Source organism: Nansenia antarctica (genome assembly GCF_963989245.1).
Source record: "Nansenia antarctica genome assembly, chromosome: 3".
NCBI lineage: Eukaryota > Metazoa > Chordata > Actinopteri > Argentiniformes > Microstomatidae > Nansenia > Nansenia antarctica.
In genome coordinates, this window is record NC_137688.1 from 31,190,132 (window position 1) to 31,211,296 (window position 21,165).

The following is a 21,165-nucleotide window of genomic DNA, read 5'->3' on the forward strand; positions in this document are numbered from 1 at the left end:
TAGCCCTAACCCTAACCATAACCCTAACCATAACAATAACCATAACCCTAATCATAACCATAACCCTGAACCTAAGCATAACCATAGCCCTGAACCTAACCATAACCTAACCATAACCACAGCCCTGAACCTAACCATAGCCCTAACCCTGACCCTGACCGTAACCCTAACCATAGCCCTAATCCTAACCATAGCCCTAACCATAACCATAGCCCTGACCCTAACCCTAACCATAACCTAAGCATAACCATAACCATAGCCCTGAACCTAACCATAACTTAACCCTGACCCTAACCCTAACCATAAGTAGAGGCCTATTCACACACAGAGAGAAGCGGTCAGACCATCCAGACCCCTAGCCTAGCATGTGTAATGGTCAGCCCATCCAGACCCCTAGCCTAGCATGTGTAATGGTCAGCCCATCCATAGCCCTAGCCTAGCATGTGTAATGGTCAGACCATCCATAGCCCTAGCCTAGCATGTGTAATGGTCAGACCATCCATAGCCCTAGCCTAGCATGTGTAATGGCCAGACCACCCAGACCCCTAGCATGTGTAATGGTGTGTTGGTAGCATGTGTACTGGTGTGTTGGTGGGTTGGTGTGTGCTCTGCTGTCTCTGGCCTCTCCAACACAGAGAGACATGCATAGCCATCCCCTCTGCAGGGGGAGGGGGGGGGTACGGTGGAACACTGGCACTTAATGACCGCTAATTAGGGACAGGAGGCCTGGGGGAGCGTGCATGACATCATAATGACAGTGTTCTACCACCCACTCCAGCACTGTGAATGGTTCATAATGGGATGTGGTGTGAACAAAAAAATACTAATATACTCTAATTAGGTGAGTGGACCAGTGTGTGTGTGTGTGTGTGTGTGTGTGTGTGTGTGTGTGTGTGTGTGTGTGTCTCCAAGGCTCCGTCCTGCATCATACACGGTCACTTCCTGTATACTCTACTGATCTATGTGTCATTCATATGCAAACACACACACACACACACACACAGAGAGAGAGACACACACACACACAGAGAGAGAGAGAGAGGAAGAGAGAGAGAGAGAGAGAGACACACACAAACACACTCACACTCTCACACACACACACACACACACACACACACACACAGAGAGAGAGAGAGAGAGACACACAAACACACTCACACACACACACACACTCACACTCACACTCACACACACACTCACACTCACACTCCATAAAGGAACATTCTATGCTAATACTATACACACATGAATCGTCTCAAAACACACACACACCCACACACACACACCCACACACACACACACACACACACACACACACACACACACACACACACACACACACACACACATGTCTAACTCTTGTTCTATGCATACATCTCAGAACACGAGAAAAACACATGCAACCCTAAAGTGTTATCTCCAATTCAGCTCAATGACAGCCAATGGGTGGAGCCAATAAGATCCAATCAGAAAGGGGGGAGAGGACCACTGAAGCCTGAGCTTCTGAACACACCAGCATCATGACCGCTCACATGGAAGGGCTGTACTGTCCTGTCTGACCGCTGACGTCGGCTGTCCTTCCCTAGGAACACATACTGTACTGTACTCTGACCTGGGGGGTCAAGAGGGAGAGGGCATCAAATACACTGACCAGGGGTTCGTTCCTGCAAAGCTTTCAGAAGTTGTTCCAGATGCATGTTAGAAAGCACAGAACACATTCCTTACCACAAACCAACTCCAGATGGGGCCATCATCATCCATGGAGGATGAGGGAGGGGGGGGGGAGAGGGAAGGGGGGGTTAAAACGAGGGGTAGCTCCCTGCCTCCACCACAATAGACCGTGAAGAACTTGACTGTCATGAGAGTTTGGTCACCGAGGGCTAGGAGGATCTGAGGAGCCTGATATCACGTGTTTTACATGGTTAGCAGAGCCACAGACTTGTTCTGTATAAGACACTGCATAATACCACAAATAACCGTCTATTTAATTATTTGATAGGGCAGTTAGGGCATCCTTGGGTTCTTGGTCCGACATTTTCAAGGCGTTTTATTTTTTTCCAGTTCAAATTCAGACGGCCATTTGAATGCATAATAAACTCACCGGTTCTTTGAGAACAGCAACTTGAACAACATAATACGCATGTGTGGTAACATGCGTTTAAATGGCAAATAACATGCAGTGGTAGGCCTAGTGAATAGACATTAGGGACGTGTCATTATGACATTTCATATAGCCTATGTCTTAAAATAATTGCCACTCGAAAAGAAAAACAGCAAAATGCCACCTGTAGCCTCTCTCTCTCTCTCTCACCCCTCTCTCCTCCTCTCCCTTCCTCTCCCTTCCTCTCTCTCCTCCTCTCCCCCGCTCTCTCTCTCTCTCCTCCTCTCTCTCCCCCTCTCTCCTCCTCTTCCCCTCTCTCCTCCTCTCTCTCCTCCTCTCTCTCCCCCTCTCTCTCCTCCTCTCCCCCGCTCTCTCTCTCTCCTCCTCTCTCTCCCCTCTCTCTCCTCCTCCTCCCCCTCTCTCCTCCTCTTCCCCTCTCTCCCCTTCTCTCTCCTCCTCTCTCTCCCCCTCTCTCTCCTCCTCTCCCCCGCTCTCTCTCTCCTCTCTCTCCTCCTCTCCCTTCCTCTCTCTCCTCCTCTCCCCCTCTCTCTCCTCCTCTCCCCTCCTCTTCCCCTCTCTCTCCCTCTCTCTCCTCCTCTCTCTCCCCCTCTCTCTCCTCCTCTCTCTCCCTTTCTCTCCTCCTCTCTCTCCCCCTCTCTCTCCTCCTCTCCCCCGCTCTCTCTCTCTCTCACTCTCTCTCTCTCTCTCTCTCTCTCTCTCTCTCTCTCTCTCTCTCTCTCTCTCTCTCTCTCTCTCTCTCTCTCCAACGTCCGAGGAACACACTCATGACATAGTACTCATCCAAGTTCAGGAATTCATCTATAATATATACACATCACAACACTGAAGGAATCAACTCACCGATGATTTTCTCCTGGTAGCCCTTGGTGAAGAACTGCATGGCGGTTGCGGCTCTCCACGGGGTCTTCAGGAGGCCCTGTCTCTGGGGGTCTTCCCCCAGACCCCGGAGGATGGTGGTGTAGGCGGCCGCCAGGCTGGGCAGGCTGGCCTCGTTGTCCTCCATGCTCCGGGTGCGCTCCTCCTTCCAGCTCTCCACCACCGAGGAGGAGGAGGAGGACGTGGGGGGACCCGACCCCCCGGCACCCCCTTGAGGAGAAGAAGCCGCCGCCACTGTCCGGTTGTTGTTGTTTTTTTTATTAGACACCCTACCGTCAAAGTGTCCGTTTACAGCACTGTCTGTGTTCGACCCGGCGGGTGGGTTGTCTTGGTTGTCTTGGTTTTGTTTCACTTCTTGACTCTGTTTTGAGCGCTCCATGATGAAGGGACGAAGCGTCTTTCTCTTCACTTTTTTTCCTCTATGCCAGAAATAATTTCGAGGATGCGCTTTTTCTCTCTCTCGTCTGCGCGCAGTTTGTTTTTTTAGGCGGTTGTTTGTTACTGTCTTGGACTTGGACACCGCCAATTCTGTGTATCAAAACTGTAAGGAGCGCTCGTCGCACATATTTGGTACCCCATACACATACCCCATGGCTTTATAGACGCGGAATAATCCTCCTGAACGGCCATTGGTCGTTCATTCTGAGTACGTCACGCTCTGTCAGTGATGCAGTGTGAAGGGGGCTTCAACTCCCTACTTCGAAACAGAATCTATATTTTGTTACATTGTAATATATTAGAATTATTATTATATATATTTGTATATGTATTGACTTAATCTTATTTGGTTGTTATGTTTATATGTTTATGTTTAAAGCACTTTGAGCGGCAACGTTTGCAGGAAAAGTGCTATACAAATAGCGGTTATGATTATATCCAATCTTAAAATCATAGACGACCTCTTCATGTGAACATTTCATCTCCATATTACTTTCCTCTGAAACTATAATAAATACATATTTGCATTGAATTCTTCTTGTGCAATCTTGCAGTCAGAGACCACTAATTGCCCTTTCCAGAAGAAAAAAAAAATGAAAGCAAAAGCAAATGTATTTTGCTCTTTGACTTTAAAGAATAGTAACCAGTGAACAGTAATTCATTGTCACTACCAGCATCAGGGCAAGGAATGTAATAATGGATCTAGATTACAGGTAGTAGAATATGCAATTGAATTTCTCCAGACATGGGAGGTTGATCAAGCCAATATGTCATTTGTACTTTTAAATCACTATCGATTAAAAGCGTCCCAAATAATTTAAAAACTAAAAAATTGCTACCAAAACATCAACAGGTACATACTTTTATTTAGTAGTTGCAGTACAATATAATAGAAAACATAAACAAACTCATAAAACAGTTTTAAAACAAGAAATCCAACAGACTTAGTTGCATGTTCCATATGAGGTCCTACACATACATGAACAGAACATACATGAACAGAACACACATGAACAGAACATACATGAACAGAACACACATGAACAGAACACACATGAACAGAACATACATGAACAGAACATACATGAACAGAACATACATGAACAGAACATACATGAACAGAACATACATGAACAGAACATACATGAACAGAACATACATGAACAGAACACACATGAACAGAACACACATGAACAGAACACACATGAACAGAACACACATGAACAGAACATACATGAACAGAACATACATGAACAGAACACACATGAACAGAACATACATGAACAGAACATACATGAACAGAACATAAATGAACAGAACATACATGAACAGAACATACATGAACAGAACACACATGAACAGAACATACATGAACAGAACATACATGAACAGAACACACATGAATAGAACATACATGAACAGAACACACATGAACAGAACATACATGAACAGAACATACATGAACAGCTCAGCTCATCCCTCTCCCCTTCTCTAGTAGTCTGTGGCTCCCATCAGCATTTTAAACACTTCCAAAACCTCTGACCACCTGAACACCGAGACAATCAACCTCTGACCACCTGAACACCGTGAGACTCAACAACCAACAAAGGATGCACCGCATGTTCTAATAAAAAAATGAAACATTTTTAATACCAAAAAACTGAAACCAAAAAACACATACGAAAAATATTAACATTTATTTTCATCCCCAGCCAGAAAAAAAACTAGCAGCTATAATATTTAACTTTATTTCACAAGAATATTAACCAAATGGACACAACCACATGTTAAAAAAAACGTCCCATGATGCATTGGGTTTAGTTTTTGTTGAAAGCGAACGCTGAGAGCCTGGCGGAGGTGTCCAGGGGCTTCTTCTTTTTGGCACTACTCTCATCCCCCTCTTTCTGTCCATTCTCATCTCCTCGTCCCCCCCCCTCCTCCTCTTCCTCTTCTCCTCTTTTCCTTTTCTTCAGATCGGCAGGATCTCCCCCCTGGCCTTTGGCCCTCTCTGTCCAGGACTACAGGACGAGAGAGAGAAACAGAGAAAGAAAGAATGAAAGAAAGAAAGAAAAAAATGAAAGAAAGAAAGAAAAAATGAAAGAAAAAAAGAAAACACAAATATTAAGCATCTTTGAGTGTCTAGAAAAGTCGAATGTATTATTATTTCTTATTATTTATACAAAAGCCTGACATTCATAATGAAGACAAAAAGGATACAATTATCAACATTCCTCATCTCCACCGCACTCGTCTCCACCAACACAGACACGCAGACACGACTCAGACGTGCTGTTCCTCTGCGTCCGTCCTGTTGTGTGTGTGTGTGTGTGTGTGTGTGTAATCACTATTGACAGGCTGCTCTCGTTTACGCCCGCCAGACCTGTTCTTTCTTGTGTTTTGAAGGAAGACAAAAGGCCCCGACGTAACGGAGCTGTGATGAGTCACCAGCAGACGCGTGTCAGAGCTGCCCCCCCCGCCCCCCCATCTCTCTCTCTCCTCCTCACAACCACCCACTCCTCTTCAACCCCTCAACTGAACACTCGCCTTAAATGCACCCCCACTCTCCTGTATTTACTGCCTAATACACCCCTCACGCACACACACACACACACACACACACACACACATTCTCTCTCTCACACACACACACACACACACACATTACCATAAGATCAATGCACTATGCCCTCCTACCCACAAACTGGGTTCCCAAGCAACAGGCACCTAAATCCTGCTTTTTATTTTCTCCTCCTCCATCTCCTCCATCCCATCCTCTCATCCTCCTCTCTCATGCAGAACGTCATCCACCTCTCCTGAGTGGCTTAGTGTGTGCAGGGTCACGAACCAGATTGTCAATACACACACACACACACACACACACAATGTGAGAGAAAATTATTATATGTAATAAGCTACATTTAAGAATCAAAAACATCATCTTGGGTTGAATGTCTGCAGCAGACTGTAGAAGATGATTTCCTGTTGTCACACAGTAAAACCAGTTTCTCTACTTGAGGCTTGACATGGGCTAAGACAATAGACACATTTACATGATTACAAAGACCTGATTGCCCTACCATCTAGAGCAGTTTGGACCTTTGTGTTGCCCCAGACCCAGTGCTCTAAGACCAGACTGAACCAGTTGTGGCCATTGTGTTCCGTTTTCACCTTTTGTCTGTCTGGGAGAAAGTGGGGGCCGCTTCTCCCCTAGCCTTCATCATAATCATCTTCATCAAATGTACAGGTCCACACCCATTGCTCATGATTGGTCTAAACCTCACCTGAGGGCGGACCCCTTACCTGAAGATACCTGTTTGTATAAATACTGAGATGAAATGAATGATCTTTACTTTTACGAGGAACTTTCACTGTTAAGACCTGTCTGACGTGCTTGTAAACTTCCTCCTTCTGCAGAAGATTATTAAATATCTTTTCTTATACATCTTGAAACGAAACAGGCTGCCATTATTGAATAAATTACTCTAACAACTCACACACACACACACACACACACACACACACACACACACTAGAAGTGTTTGTGTAGCTCACTCGGAGATGGCTACTACTTTCTACCAGTAGACTCTGTGTAGGGTTAATGTAATCACCTTTCTACCAGTAGACTACAGGTGTAGGGTTAATGTAATCACCTTTCTACCAGTAGACTACAGGTGTAGGGTTAATGTAATCACCTGTCTAGACTACCTGCCTGTGGTGGTCACCTGTAATGAGCTGTGCAGCTTTGAGGTCAGTGAGTTTTCTCCACCGTACGGATGGATGGAATAAGTATGGATCTTTAAAAGTCACACAAGCAAGCCGTTTCAATGTACCATGTGCTTGCACACTCACACTCACACTCACACTCACACTCACACTCACACTCACACTCACACTCACACTCACACTCTCACTCTCACTCTCACTCTCACTCTCACCCCCCCCCCCCCCCCACACACACACACTCTCTCACCCCCCCCCCCCCCCACACACACACACATACACTCTCTCTCACCCCCCCCCCCCCCCACACCCCCCCCCCCCCCCCCCCCCCCCAAGGGTGTCGTACCAGCCTGTTGTCAGCTGACAGGGTCCTGAAGCGTCCCATGGCCTCCTTGATGACGTCCGTCTCCTCCAGGGCCGGGGACTCTGCCAGGATGCTCTTCCTGTTCTCCTCCAGCCACAGCTGGAAGCCCGTCTTCGGCCTGGGGGGGGGGGGACCACACGGTTTGTTGTTGTTTTAACACTAGAACAGTGCCTATTTCACCTACTCTTAGAGCCGCCTCGGGGGTCAAATGACCATAGTCTTTACAGCGGGAAGCTGCTATTTACTCACTTGGTCATGGTCAAATGACCCCACTCATGGCTGTGACCTCGTGTTACCTGAAAACCTGAAAAAAAAACTGAAAACCTCAACAATCATCCCAGTCCCGAAGAAAAGCACGGTGAGCTGCCTAAACGACTACCGCCCGGTGGCACTCACACCAATCATCATGAAGTGCTTAGAGAAACTGGTCCGGGCCCACATAGTCACACGCCTCCCGCCCAACCTGGATCCATACCAGTTCGCCTACAGAGCCCACAGGTCCACAGAGGACACCATCGCGACGACTCTCCACTCCACTCTATCCCACCTGGAGAGGGGGAACAGCTACGTGAGACTGCTCTTTGTGGACTTCAGCTCTGCCTTCAACACTATCCTTCCAGACAGGCTAGTGACCAAACTACTAGACCGGGCCTATCACACTCCATCTGTGCATGGATCAAGGACTTCCTGTCTGACCGCCCCCAGAGGGTACGGGTGGGCTCCCACACCTCCACAGCCCTCAGACTCAGCACAGGGTCCCCCCAGGGCTGCGTGCTAAGCCCCATCCTCTACAACCTCTACACCTACGACTTCACCCCCGTCCACCCCAGCAACTCCAGTGTTTCCTCTACATGCATTTATTGGTGGCGGGCCGCCACGAATGAATTTCCTCCGCCACGAATTGATTCAGTCCACAACAACAACAAAAAAAAGTTCTCAAAAAAAAAAAAAAAAAAAAAGTTATGAACATTTTAGCTGATTAAAATATATCTGATCCTAGATCAGCGCTATAATGGATGTTGACTAAAAGTGCACCTAAATCCACGCCCATCTCTCTCTAACCGCTGATCCAAAATCAGATTAATGACATTCAGTTGACGACGTGACACAAGGGCTCCTGATTGGTCTAAATGTGAACTGTGGTATTATTGTTATTGTGTACAGGCCACCGTAGTGACATCAGGGGGGTATTCCATCAACATCGCTAAAGGGAAAATCCAGGTTTAGTCTGATAAATCTCGCGAGAGTTCTTAAAAATATCCAGGCATATTCTGATAGGTCTCGCGAGAGTTATCAAAAATAAGCCAGGATTTTCCTTTAGCGACGTTGATGGAATACCCCCCAGGTCAGGTGGGCAGGTTACGACGAGACAACAAGAGACCGGTATTGTAGAGCTTACAGAGCGAGTTAAAATAAAGACACTTACATTGAAATACAGAAGGACTCACGTGTATGTTTAATAGAATAACACGACATGGTGTCAGAAGTCCTGTAAGTGAGTGTTAAGAGTTAGATCGGCCGACAAGTGTCATTTGAGCTCGTGACGGTGAGAAGGGAGAAGAAAAGATGGATGCTAATGCTAACGCGGGAGCAGCTGCAGTCCAGAGAACGGCGCCAGTTTCAAGTGCTACGTTAGCAGACATTAGCAAGTCAAAAAACGATTCTTATGTGCCGTCACTTTAGCAACGACACAGCATTGTCAAGGGGAAAAGAAGGGGAGACGATTTTTTTATTGACAACGGAATTACATGCTGGAAAAACATGCAGCTAAAATTCAGGGAACATTTGGACAATAAGAGACACACGGGAGAAGTACGGGAAAACAGGGCTCATGTGGGTCTCATCAAAGGTAAGAGTTTGTTTTCTTTAACTCAGCTGATACTCAGCTGTTTACCGAATGCTCCATCTGACTGTGATTTTACTTCTGTAATGTGGTGGGTTGACATAATTCACGCACGGAACTATAGGTTGAGAGTATTGTTCCGTCCGCAGTTGAGTGCGTAGTACCCAAGTTGTTTAGACTGTTCTATTTACTGCTTGAGTGTGTTGTTGACAATCGTTCATGTCCTTCATTAAACGTTTAGCTTTGTCATTTGATACGCCGCCTACGACTACCATCTCTCTGCACTACAGTAAACAGTTAATCAGTAACGTTAGCCGCTTTTGTGCTCATGTAGGCCTACTTCGTATTATATTATAGCTGATGATCTTTGTGTGTGTGTATGTGACTGTCAGTCACAAGTTTATATTCTGTATATTATTATTAATTTTTTTTGGCCATCCTCTAGTTTTGGCTGTGATTAGAAAAAAAAAAAGAAAAAAAAATTTGCGCGCGCTGTGCGCGCGGTCACGACATCCGCCACCATTGTAAAAATTCCTGGAGGAAACACTGAACTCCATCATAAAGTTTGCAGACGACACCACCGTGGTGGGCTGCATCTCGGGGGGGGGGACGAGGCGGCGTACAGGGATGAGGTGGAGCAGCTGGGCAAGCTGTGCAAGGTTAACAACCTGCTGCTGAACCAGTCAAAGACCCAGGAAATCATCGTGGACTTCAGGAGGAAAAAATCTGAGGTCCAGCCCCTGCTCGTCGATGGAGGGAGCGTGGAGAGAGTCTCAACTCTCCGATTCCTGGGGGTGCACATACAGTACAGGATGACCTGTCCTGGAAGACCAACACAGCAGCCATCATCAAGAAGGCACAACAGCGGCTCTACTTCCTGAGAGTCCTCAGGAAATACCACCTCAGACAGGAGCTGCTTGTGACCTTCTACCGCTGCACAGTGGAGAGCATCCTCACCTACCGCATCTGCGTGTGGTTCTCCAGCTGCACAGCCGCAGAGAGGAAAGCGCTACAGAGAGTCGTGAGATCGGCCCAGAAGATCATCGGCGCCCCCCTCCCCTCTCTGGAAGAGCTGTACAACACACGCTGCCTCAGGAAGGCCTCCAAGATCTCCAGAGACCCATCCCACCCTGGGAACGAACACTTTGTTCGGCTGCCCTCAGGCAGGCGGTTCAGGACCATGTCCGCAAGGACAAATAGACTGAAGCTCAGCTTCTACCCTAGGGCCATTCAGGCCCTGAACACAGCAAAGACCTAGGTTCTAGGCCCTGGACAATCTAGACAATTTGATAGCAGCTACTAGATTGTATTCAAGTGCAATACTGAAATACAACTGTGAACATTTCAAACCTGCAAACTGCGACACTTTAAATGAATGTGCAATAATACTATGTGCAATATGACAACCCTCGTGTACAGAAGGTTCAGAGATAGGAAATGTTAGGATATTTATAGCATAGCATAGAGTACAGCACAGTGTTTTATTTGTATAGTATAGTAGTATAGTATAGTGGATAGTGTATATAGCCTTTATTTATGTAAACCAGCTCTTTCCCTTCTTGTTTTTAGTATTTTTTTCCTAGCACCAGGGGAGCCCCCCCTCCTAAATTTTGTTGTACGGTATGGTACCTGTACTGTATTAATGACAATAAAGACCATTCATTCACATATGTTTTTAGGGCATTTCTGCTTTATTGGGGCGCAGTAGAGACAGTAGAGATTGACAGGAAGGATGGATGAGAGAGAGAGAGAGAGAGGAGGATAGAGACAGTAGAGACTGACAGGAAGGATGGATGAGAGAGAGAGAGAGAGGAGGATAGAGACAGTAGAGACTGACAGGAAGGATGGATGAGAGAGAGAGAGGAGGATAGAGACAGTAGAGATTGACAGGAAGGATGGGTGACTAAACTAAGTAAGTGAATCATCAATTCAAGTAGCAGGAAAAGTAATCTAGCTCAGGCCAGGGGCTATCGGCAGTCGTCGTGCTAGAAGAACAAATTTTTTTTTTTTTGGGATAGAGACAGTAGAGATTAACAGGAAGGATGGGTGAGAGAGAGAGAGGGGGGGGGGGGGGGGTGACATGCAGGATATGGCAATGGGTCGGAATCGAACCGGGGGCCGTGCGATTATATGGCTGACACCTTAGTGTGCTAAGCCACTGAGGGCCGAGTAACCACGTGTTTTGACCACATGTTTCGAAACAGAGGAGGCCCTATAGTGGAGCGGCTAAGTGCTTATTTTCGTCAGAATCTTTCAGTTGATGATACAAGCGTGAAAATTGGCATGAGCAGTCTCCATGGGTCACTTGGCAAGAAAATTGTCAGAGACATTTGAAATTTCAAGATGGCGGCCATTTTTCAAGATGGCCGACACCTTAGTGGAGCAGTTAAGTGATATAATGGTTTATTTGGTGATACAAGCATGAAAATTGGCATGAGCAGTCTCTGTGGGTCACATGACAATAAGCCACCCACAGCTACTTGAAATTTCAAGATGGCGGCCATTTTCCAAGATGGCCGACATCTTAGTGGAGCAGTTAGGCTTAAGAAATCATTTAGTTGGTGATACAAGCATGAAAATTGCCATGAGCCATCTCAAAGGGTCATTTGACAAGAAACCACCCACAGTAAGGTGACCAGATTTCTGATGAGGTGGAGCAGCTGGGCAAGCTGTGCAAGGTTAACAACCTGCTGCTGAACCAGTCAAAGACCCAGGAAATCATCGTGGACTTCAGGAGGAAAAAATCTGAGGTCCAGCCCCTGCTCGTCGATGGAGGGAGCGTGGAGAGAGTCTCAACTCTCCGATTCCTGGGGGTGCACATACAGTACAGGATGACCTGTCCTGGAAGACCAACACAGCAGCCATCATCAAGAAGGCACAACAGCGGCTCTACTTCCTGAGAGTCCTCAGGAAATACCACCTCAGACAGGAGCGGCTTGTGACCTTCTACCGCTGCACAGTGGAGAGCATCCTCACCTACCGCATCTGCGTGTGGTTCTCCAGCTGCACAGCCGCAGAGAGGAAAGCGCTACAGAGAGTCGTGAGATCGGCCCAGAAGATCATCGGCGCCCCCCTCCCCTCTCTGGAAGAGCTGTACAACACACGCTGCCTCAGGAAGGCCTCCAAGATCTCCAGAGACCCATCCCACCCTGGGAACGAACACTTTGTTCGGCTGCCCTCAGGCAGGCGGTTCAGGACCATGTCCGCAAGGACAAATAGACTGAAGCTCAGCTTCTACCCTAGGGCCATTCAGGCCCTGAACACAGCAAAGACCTAGGTTCTAGGCCCTGGACAATCTAGACAATTTGATAGCAGCTACTAGATTGTATTCAAGTGCAATACTGAAATACAACTGTGAACATTTCAAACCTGCAAACTGCGACACTTTAAATGAATGTGCAATAATACTATGTGCAATATGACAACCCTCGTGTACAGAAGGTTCAGAGATAGGAAATGTTAGGATATTTATAGCATAGCATAGAGTACAGCACAGTGTTTTATTTGTATAGTATAGTAGTATAGTATAGTGGATAGTGTATATAGCCTTTATTTATGTAAACCAGCTCTTTCCCTTCTTGTTTTTAGTATTTTTTTCCTAGCACCAGGGGAGCCCCCCCTCCTAAATTTTGTTGTACGGTATGGTACCTGTACTGTATTAATGACAATAAAGACCATTCATTCACATATGTTTTTAGGGCATTTCTGCTTTATTGGGGCGCAGTAGAGACAGTAGAGATTGACAGGAAGGATGGATGAGAGAGAGAGAGAGAGAGAGGAGGATAGAGACAGTAGAGACTGACAGGAAGGATGGATGAGAGAGAGAGAGAGAGAGGAGGATAGAGACAGTAGAGACTGACAGGAAGGATGGATGAGAGAGAGAGAGGAGGATAGAGACAGTAGAGATTGACAGGAAGGATGGGTGACTAAGTAAGTGAATCATCAATTCAAGTAGCAGGAAAAGTAATCTAGCTCAGGCCAGGGGCTATCGGCAGTCGTCGTGCTAGAAGAACAAATTTTTTTTTTTTTGGGATAGAGACAGTAGAGATTAACAGGAAGGATGGGTGAGAGAGAGAGAGAGGGGGGGGGGGGTGACATGCAGGATATGGCAATGGGTCGGAATCGAACCGGGGGCCGTGCGATTATATGGCTGACACCTTAGTGTGCTAAGCCACTGAGGGCCGAGTAACCACGTGTTTTGACCACATGTTTCGAAACAGAGGAGGCCCTATAGTGGAGCGGCTAAGTGCTTATTTTCGTCAGAATCTTTCAGTTGATGATACAAGCGTGAAAATTGGCATGAGCAGTCTCCATGGGTCACTTGGCAAGAAAATTGTCAGAGACATTTGAAATTTCAAGATGGCGGCCATTTTTCAAGATGGCCGACACCTTAGTGGAGCAGTTAAGTGATATAATGGTTTATTTGGTGATACAAGCATGAAAATTGGCATGAGCAGTCTCTGTGGGTCACATGACAATAAGCCACCCACAGCTACTTGAAATTTCAAGATGGCGGCCATTTTCCAAGATGGCCGACATCTTAGTGGAGCAGTTAGGCTTAAGAAATCATTTAGTTGGTGATACAAGCATGAAAATTGCCATGAGCCATCTCAAAGGGTCATTTGACAAGAAACCACCCACAGTAAGGTGACCAGATTTCTCGGATGCAATCTGGGGACATTTCCAACTTTTTAGGAAAAATTTATACATTTTATCATGATGAAATACAGAAACGGGGACAATTGCTGTTTCATTTATTTTGACCTTATTTTGACCAATGTATACACATTCAAGCAAGAATACTCAAGTGTAACAACTGGAATGTGCCTCTCAACATTAGTGTCAGTGTACTGTAAGTGGTATTAAAAGTAATTCTTAGAACTGTTCAGGTTGACGAGCCAACCATCAACCAAGCGGGGGGTCTGGGGGTCCTCCCCCAGAAAAAAATAGGATTTAACACTTAATTTCCTGCATTCTGGTGAATTTGTACACACTATTGTGCTTTTTATGCCCATTTTTATCTCCACTACCCTACTCATACTTTAAGCCTACCGTATTTTCCGCACTATAAGGCGCACTTAAAAGCCTTTAATTTTCAAAAAAACCGACAGTGCGCCTTATAACCCGGAGCGCCTTATATATGGATCAATTGGTTAATTTGTTGATCCATACTGGTTGTACACGGCGCTCAAGGCGCTCTGTCAAAATGTTTCAGTACGACTGGTAAACTACAAAGCCGCACCGCTTGCAGCATTACGGTAATCAGTAAACACCGGTATACTGTGCTTACTCACAGTCCCACACCACTTGTGTAAGACCCCAAGTAAAGAAGACTAAACAGAGTTTCCGAGGGAACAAAGTGAGATTCTTGGTGCTTTCAACTTGAAGTTTTAAAGTACCCACTCGATATAATAAACAACAGTTTAACGATCACTAAACACTTAGCATTTGTGTATTGGATTCATTATTCTCGTTTGCCGGAGGCTACCGGTAAGGGAGGGTTGACTTGTAAACAAAGTTTCGTTTTAGCTCGTGTTCAAAAGCAAGAACTGTGTGTTCATCTAGTTATGTGTAGTTATGTGTTTTTAGCATGTCGATGTTCTCCCAGTATGTTGTCATGTTATTAAAATACAGTTTAGACCTTCGTAGCGATGTGTTTTGTTAGCTGTTAGCCGCTAGCAGCGTTTGTTGTGGTTTGGTCAGAGTCACTTTTCTCCCATTCAGTGTTTGAGGTGAACCAACATTCAAATACGCCTGTCGTGTTCAATCTTTCTCTGATTTGAATGTATGACACATCATTTGAAAGCTTACAATCTGTAGTTTAAGCATGTGTAAAAACTGAAAAAGTACGTTGCACATTTCACCAGGAGCTGTCACATATTGGTTGTTGGTTATAATTGTATAGCCTATTGGTTGTTTTCTGGTGTTGTTTTGCTCTGTTTGTAGTCTACTTGATGTATTTTTAGCAGCTGTTAAATCACCACAGCGGTTAATCCACTAATAGAGATAATAGCAGATTGAAAATGCTTGTAGCTAACTACTCTATATCTCGTGGTTGCAGCTATTGCGAATTGCTATTCACGCGAGTCAGCTGTGAATCACCGCAGGTCCTTGACGCTTGTTGCAAAAATGGATGACGAACGGCTGATACTTGAGGTGGAAAAATATATATTTTTGACAGTGGAGCAGGTAGAACGTTGACGGTGACAACGCTCAGGTGGAGCTTGGACAACGGGAAGTTGACACAACACCGATGGAGAGGTGACGCAACGCAGTAGGTGGAGCTTGGGCGTAACGCAACCCCAGTCAAACGTTTGACTGCAGTATCTATTCTATGCGCCTTATAATCCGGTGCGCCTTATAATCCGGTGCGCCCTGTATATGAAAACAGTTCTAAAATAGGCCATTCATTGAAGGTGCGCCTTATAATCCGGTGCGCCTTATAGTGTGGAAAATACGGTAACATAATGTTTAAGCCTAACATAAGACTAATGATGTTGTCAAAATTCTGTATATTGTATTGTATTTTTATTAATAATTTAAAACAACTTTATACACCCACTGCATATATTTCATTGTATTATCTTATTAATAATAATAGCCACCAGGGCACCCCATAAGCTCCTCTCCACTAGTCTGATTAGATTGAACTATTCCAATTCCAGGACTGCAGCACAGAGCATAGGTGTTAAATATTAATGTTATGACAAACCCCAGAATTGGGACAGCAAATTGAGGTTCCAGCAGCTTTATAATAATAGTAATTCACTGAGTGGTGAAGAATGACCTTGTTATTGCTCCATTCAATCATAATGAGCTCGTTAATGGGGAACAATCGGGGCTGAAATGCTTTCTATTGAATGTAACGATCGTCCATTAACGGGTAATATGCATACATTGACGTTATAAAGTGGTGGAGGACCCCATGGGTAGGACCCTTGGCAGCAGGTTCGGTGACAATACAAGCCAAGATTTATAAAAATTAAAAAAAAAATAAAAAAATGCTTGAAACAGGGACTTTTCCGGGGACCGTTTGTTGCCGGGGACAGGTCAGCCAAACCGGGGCTTGTCCCCGGAAATCGGGGACGTCTGGTCACTGTACCCCACAGTCACTTGAAATGTCAAGATGGCGGCCAATTTTCACGCTTGTATCACAAATTGAAAGATTGTAGCACTTAGCCGCTCCACTACTACCAGAGCCTGTCCAACAAGAAATCTTGCTTTCCATTGAAAAACATTTGGCCATGATGTTATTTCATATGTGACACATCTGTGCTTATGTTTGGTTGTGCTGTTTTCACTGTAAACAACCCAGATACAACTCAGAATGGGGGAAAAACACACTTCATACTTCTACCTCTCAGATTGGGATCTCTGTGGCCTTGAGGTTAGAGGGTCCGCCCTGAGATTGGGAGGTCGTGAGTTCGATCCCCGGCTGAGGCGTACCAAAGACTATAAAAATGGTACCCGATGCCTCCCTGCTTGGCACTCAGAATTAAGGGTTGGATTGGGGGTTAAGACCCTGCGACATACCAGCGTCATGTCCAGGGGGTGTACTTAAGCCCCTAAGGGCTACTTACTTCCTTGTTGCTCTCAGACACACTTCATACGTACAGCTCTCAGCTGCAGACATCAGAATATGAACGTAGTCATCTCTTACTTCTTGTTTTCGGCGTTGGCTCCTGGAGAGGCTGTGGGCGGGGCCTCTGGCTGCTTCAGCCTATCCACAGCAGGCTCCTCCTCTGGTTGCTTCTTATTGGCTGCTTTGGGGGCAGTCATCTGCAGCAGTGTTGATTGGGTCTGGTGGGGGGTGGGGGCAGTGGTTAAATGCAAATGTGTTGTACGTAATGGGCCCAGTTGTTAAAATACTTTTAATATCCAGGATCAGGTCTATCTGTCTGATTCTGAGTCAAATTGGGGAAATCAGCCAGCTCCATCTGATCCTGGATAGTAAAAAAATAAAATCATAATTGGGATCATTCTGATCCAGATTAAATGTTTTGAACAACTGGGCTCTGGTGATGAAATTGTGATACTTAAGCCGGTATTGATCAAATAATAATAACTTGTGTTACCTTGGTCTTGGGCCGGGGGGCCAGGGGTTTGAGGACAGGTCCTTTGCTCTTCCCGGAGCCCCTCCCCCCGGGGGGGCTGAGGAGGGAGGGCTTCCTGCTGCTGGAGGTCATAGCGTCCAGGACGCTGGTCACCCTGGCCGGCCCTGACGACCTCCCTGACCCAGACACCTGGAGGTCACAACGGCTGGTTCATCAGAGGCTCATTCAACTCACCTGCCTTCTACTCGTTAAGACTTCTACTCGTTAAGACTTCTCAAAAGTATAAGTGACTGACCTTGAAAGGGTTTACCCGTCCCTCTTTGCTTACTGAAAGAGAGAGAGAGAGAGAGAGAGAGAGAGAGAGAGAGAGAGAGAGAGAGAGAGAGAGAGAGAGAGAGAGAGAGAGAGAGAGAGAGAGAGAGAGGGAGAGAGAGAGCGAGAGAGGGAGGGAGGGAGGGAAGGAGGGAGGGAAGGAGGGAGGGAGGGAGGGAGAGAGGGAGAGAGGGAGGGAGGGAGGGAGAGGGAGGGAGGGGGAGAGGGAGGGAGGGAGAGAGGGAGGGAGAGAGGGAGGGAGAGAGGGAGGGAGGGAGAGGGAGGGAGGGAGAGAGAGGGAGGGAGGGAGAGAGAGGGAGGGAGAGAGGGAGGGAGAGAGAGGGGGAGGGAGGGAGAAAGTGAGAGAGTGAAAGAGAGAGAGAGAGGGAGGGAGGGAGAAAGAGAGAGTGAAAGAGAGAGAGAGAGAGAGAGAGAGAGAGAGAGAGAGAAAGAGAGAGAGTGAGAGAGTGAGAAAGAAAGAGAGAGAGATGCTCATTAATAACATATCCTAACAATAGCCATTACCATGTATAACCATTATCAGTTGTATCACAGTATCCAGAGGGTGATGAACAGACAGACAGAAGGAGGGTGATGGACAGACAGACAGAAGGAGGGTGATGGACAGACAGACAGACAGAACTGTATTTGTTGACATACCTGGTTTGGGGGAAAGTTTCTCAGGTGATGCAGCCATCGCACCTTTGGCAAACGGATTTAGACCTACAGGTGAAGATAGGATTTAGACCTACAGGTGAAGATAGGATTTAGACCTACAGGTGAAGATAGGATTAGAGAGAGAGAGGGGCAGGTTAACGGAGGGTTAGAGAGAGAGAGGGGCAGGTAGAGAGGCAGGTAAATGGAGGGTTAGAGAGAGAGAGAGGGGCAGGTAGAGGGGCAGGTTAACGGAGGGTTAGAGAGAGAGAGAGGGGGGCAGGTAGAAGGGCAGGTAAATTGAGGGTGAGAGAGAGAGGGGCAGGTAGAGGGGCAGGTTAACGGAGGGTTAGAGAGAGAGGGGCAGGTAGAGGGGCAGGTTAACGTAGGGTTAGTGAGGGAGGGGCAGGTAGAGGGGCAGGTAAATGGAGGGTTGGAGAGAGAGAGAGGGGCAGGTAGAGGGGCAGGTAAATGGAGGGTTGGAGAGAGAGAGGGGCAGGTAGAGGGGCAGGTTAACGGAGGGTTAGTGAGGGAGGGGCAGGTAAATGGAGGGTTAGAGAGAGAGAGGGGCAGGTAAATGGAGGGTTAGAGAGAGAGAGAGGGGCAGGTAGAGGGGCAGGTTAACGGAGGGTTAGTGAGGGAGGGGCTCACGTTCTCTTCTGCTCTCCGCCGCATCTTCCTCCTCCATCTGTCCTTCCTCACCCTCCTCTTCCTCCCCCTCCTCCTGCTCCTGCTGGGCCTGGTGTCTGCTGCTGTGTTGGCGTCCTGCAGCCCTCTGACGGTGCCTACCAATCCCATAAGGTCAGCTGTTAGTCAGTGCTTTTATTCATAAAGGATCATATAAAAACAACATTGTTAGATTAGATTCAACCTTTTTGACATTGCACAGAGTACAACGAAATGTATTTTTTGCTCTAGTCACAGGGTCAGCCATAGTCAGCGCCCCTGGAGCAATTAGGGGGTTAAGTGCCTTGCTCAAGGGCACAACGGCAGTGGGAGGCACCTTAGATATGATGCTAGCCCAACCCTCCAGTCACCAGCTCACATGCAGCTCCCTTCAGAAGGTCAGTTGTTAGTCAGTGCTTTCATTCATAAAAGACAATATATTTTGATTTATTTCACCTTTATTTCACCAGGGGAGCCCACTGAGACCCCATTAAGTCTCATTTTCAATGGTTGCCCTGGTTAAAACATCATCATTCACCCGTTAAATCTAATAAACATTAGGGAAACATAAAAACATGCACAGACCTCAAACTCAACTCAACCTCAACATCACCCCAACGAGATAATATAAATACAACGTTGATGTTACGTTGTTACGGCAACAGTCCCAAATTCCTTACTCAGAGTTCCGCCTGGCACTCGAGTGCACGGGCGGCGGCTCCTCCTCTTCCTCCTCCGCCTGCAGCTGATTGGCCTTCTCCAGAGCTAGCGTGCTAAGCCGTTGTGCCAGCGCCATGCGGCGGGAGCGCGAGGCGTAGCGGATAGCTAGCGTCACCACGCTCTGAGTCATCATCTCTGCCAGCTCCACACAGCGGAACTCCCTCTCCAGCTTACAGGACAGCTGGGGACGGAACATTCTAGATTAGAACTCCCTCTCTAGTTTACAGGACAGCTAGGGACGGAACCATCTAGATTAGAACTCCCTCTCCAGCTTACAGGACAGCTAGGGACGGAACCATCGAGATTAGAACTCCCTCTTCAGTTTACAGGACAGCTAGGGACGGAACCATCGAGATTAGAACTCCCTCTCCAGTTTACAGGACAGCTAGGGACGGAACCATCGAGATTAGAACTCCCTCTCCAGTTTACAGGACAGCTAGGGACAGAACCATCGAGATTAGAACTCCCTCTCCAGTTTACAGGACAGCTAGGGACGGAACCATCGAGATTAGAACTCCCTCTCCAGTTTACAGGACAGCTAGGGACAGAACCATCGAGATTAGAACTCCCTCTCCAGTTTACAGGACAGCTAGGGACGGAACCATCGAGATTAGAACTCCCTCTCCAGTTTACAGGACAGCTAGGGACGGAACCATCGAGATTAGAACTCCCTCTCCAGCTTACAGGACAGCTAGGGACGGAACCATCGAGAATAGAACTCCCTCTCCAGTTTACAGGACAGCTAGGGACAGAACCATCGAGATTAGAACTCCCTCTCCAGTTTACAGGACAGCTAGGGACGGAACCATCGAGAATAGAACTCCCTCTCCAGTTTACAGGACAGCTAGGGACAGAACCATCGAGATTAGAACTCCCTCTCCAGTTTACAGGACAGCTAGGGACAGAACCATCGAGATTAGAACTCCCTCTCCAGTTTACAGGACAGCTAGGGACGGAACCATCGAGATTAGAACTCCCTCTCCAGTTTACAGGACAGCTAGGGACGGAACATTCTAGATTAAAACTCCCTCTCCAGTTTATATATATATAGTGAAGACAGACAGGAAAGTGTGGTGTATTTTACCATGAATTGCATTAGGGCCCAAGGGGGGTTTTATGGCAGCCAGCAAGGCGCCCATGGGGGTTGGGACCGATTGTAAGCACCCACACACACACACATACTCTGAGTCTCTCCCCTCCTGACTAAGTTTAAGTTACTTGAAACACACACATACCAGGAATTTGTATAAGGCTTTGTAACATTTAAATTAAATTAAATTAAATTTTGCCATTTAGCAGACGCCTTTATCCAAAGCGACTTACAATTACGAATTACAGGGACATTCCCCCTGGAGTAACTGAGGGCTAAGTGCCTTACTCAAGGGCACACTAGTAG

The 21,165-nt window shown here is 46.7% G+C and overlaps 2 protein-coding genes across 2 annotated transcripts in view; both read right to left on the bottom strand.

The window, feature by feature from the left end:
* The window catches only part of gch1 (GTP cyclohydrolase 1), a 21,562-nt gene extending 18,012 nt beyond the window's left edge, over positions 1 to 3,550 (bottom strand). Inside the window, exon 1 of the mRNA XM_080526066.1 lies at positions 2,963 to 3,550. Within this exon, the coding sequence (XP_080382192.1) occupies positions 2,963 to 3,377 (415 nt within the window). The 5' untranslated portion in view covers positions 3,378 to 3,550. The remainder of the gene's footprint in view (positions 1 to 2,962) is intronic.
* Positions 3,551 to 5,253: 1,703 nt separating this feature from the next.
* The window catches only part of wdhd1 (WD repeat and HMG-box DNA binding protein 1), a gene marked incomplete at both ends in the record, with an annotated part of 35,446 nt that continues 19,534 nt past the window's right edge, over positions 5,254 to 21,165 (bottom strand). The window contains 7 exons of the mRNA XM_080527167.1: positions 5,254 to 5,454; positions 7,503 to 7,638; positions 17,024 to 17,163; positions 17,439 to 17,606; positions 17,713 to 17,744; positions 18,390 to 18,452; positions 19,749 to 19,950. Coding sequence (XP_080383293.1) covers positions 5,254 to 5,454; positions 7,503 to 7,638; positions 17,024 to 17,163; positions 17,439 to 17,606; positions 17,713 to 17,744; positions 18,390 to 18,452; positions 19,749 to 19,950 — 942 coding nt within the window. The remainder of the gene's footprint in view (positions 5,455 to 7,502; positions 7,639 to 17,023; positions 17,164 to 17,438; positions 17,607 to 17,712; positions 17,745 to 18,389; positions 18,453 to 19,748; positions 19,951 to 21,165) is intronic.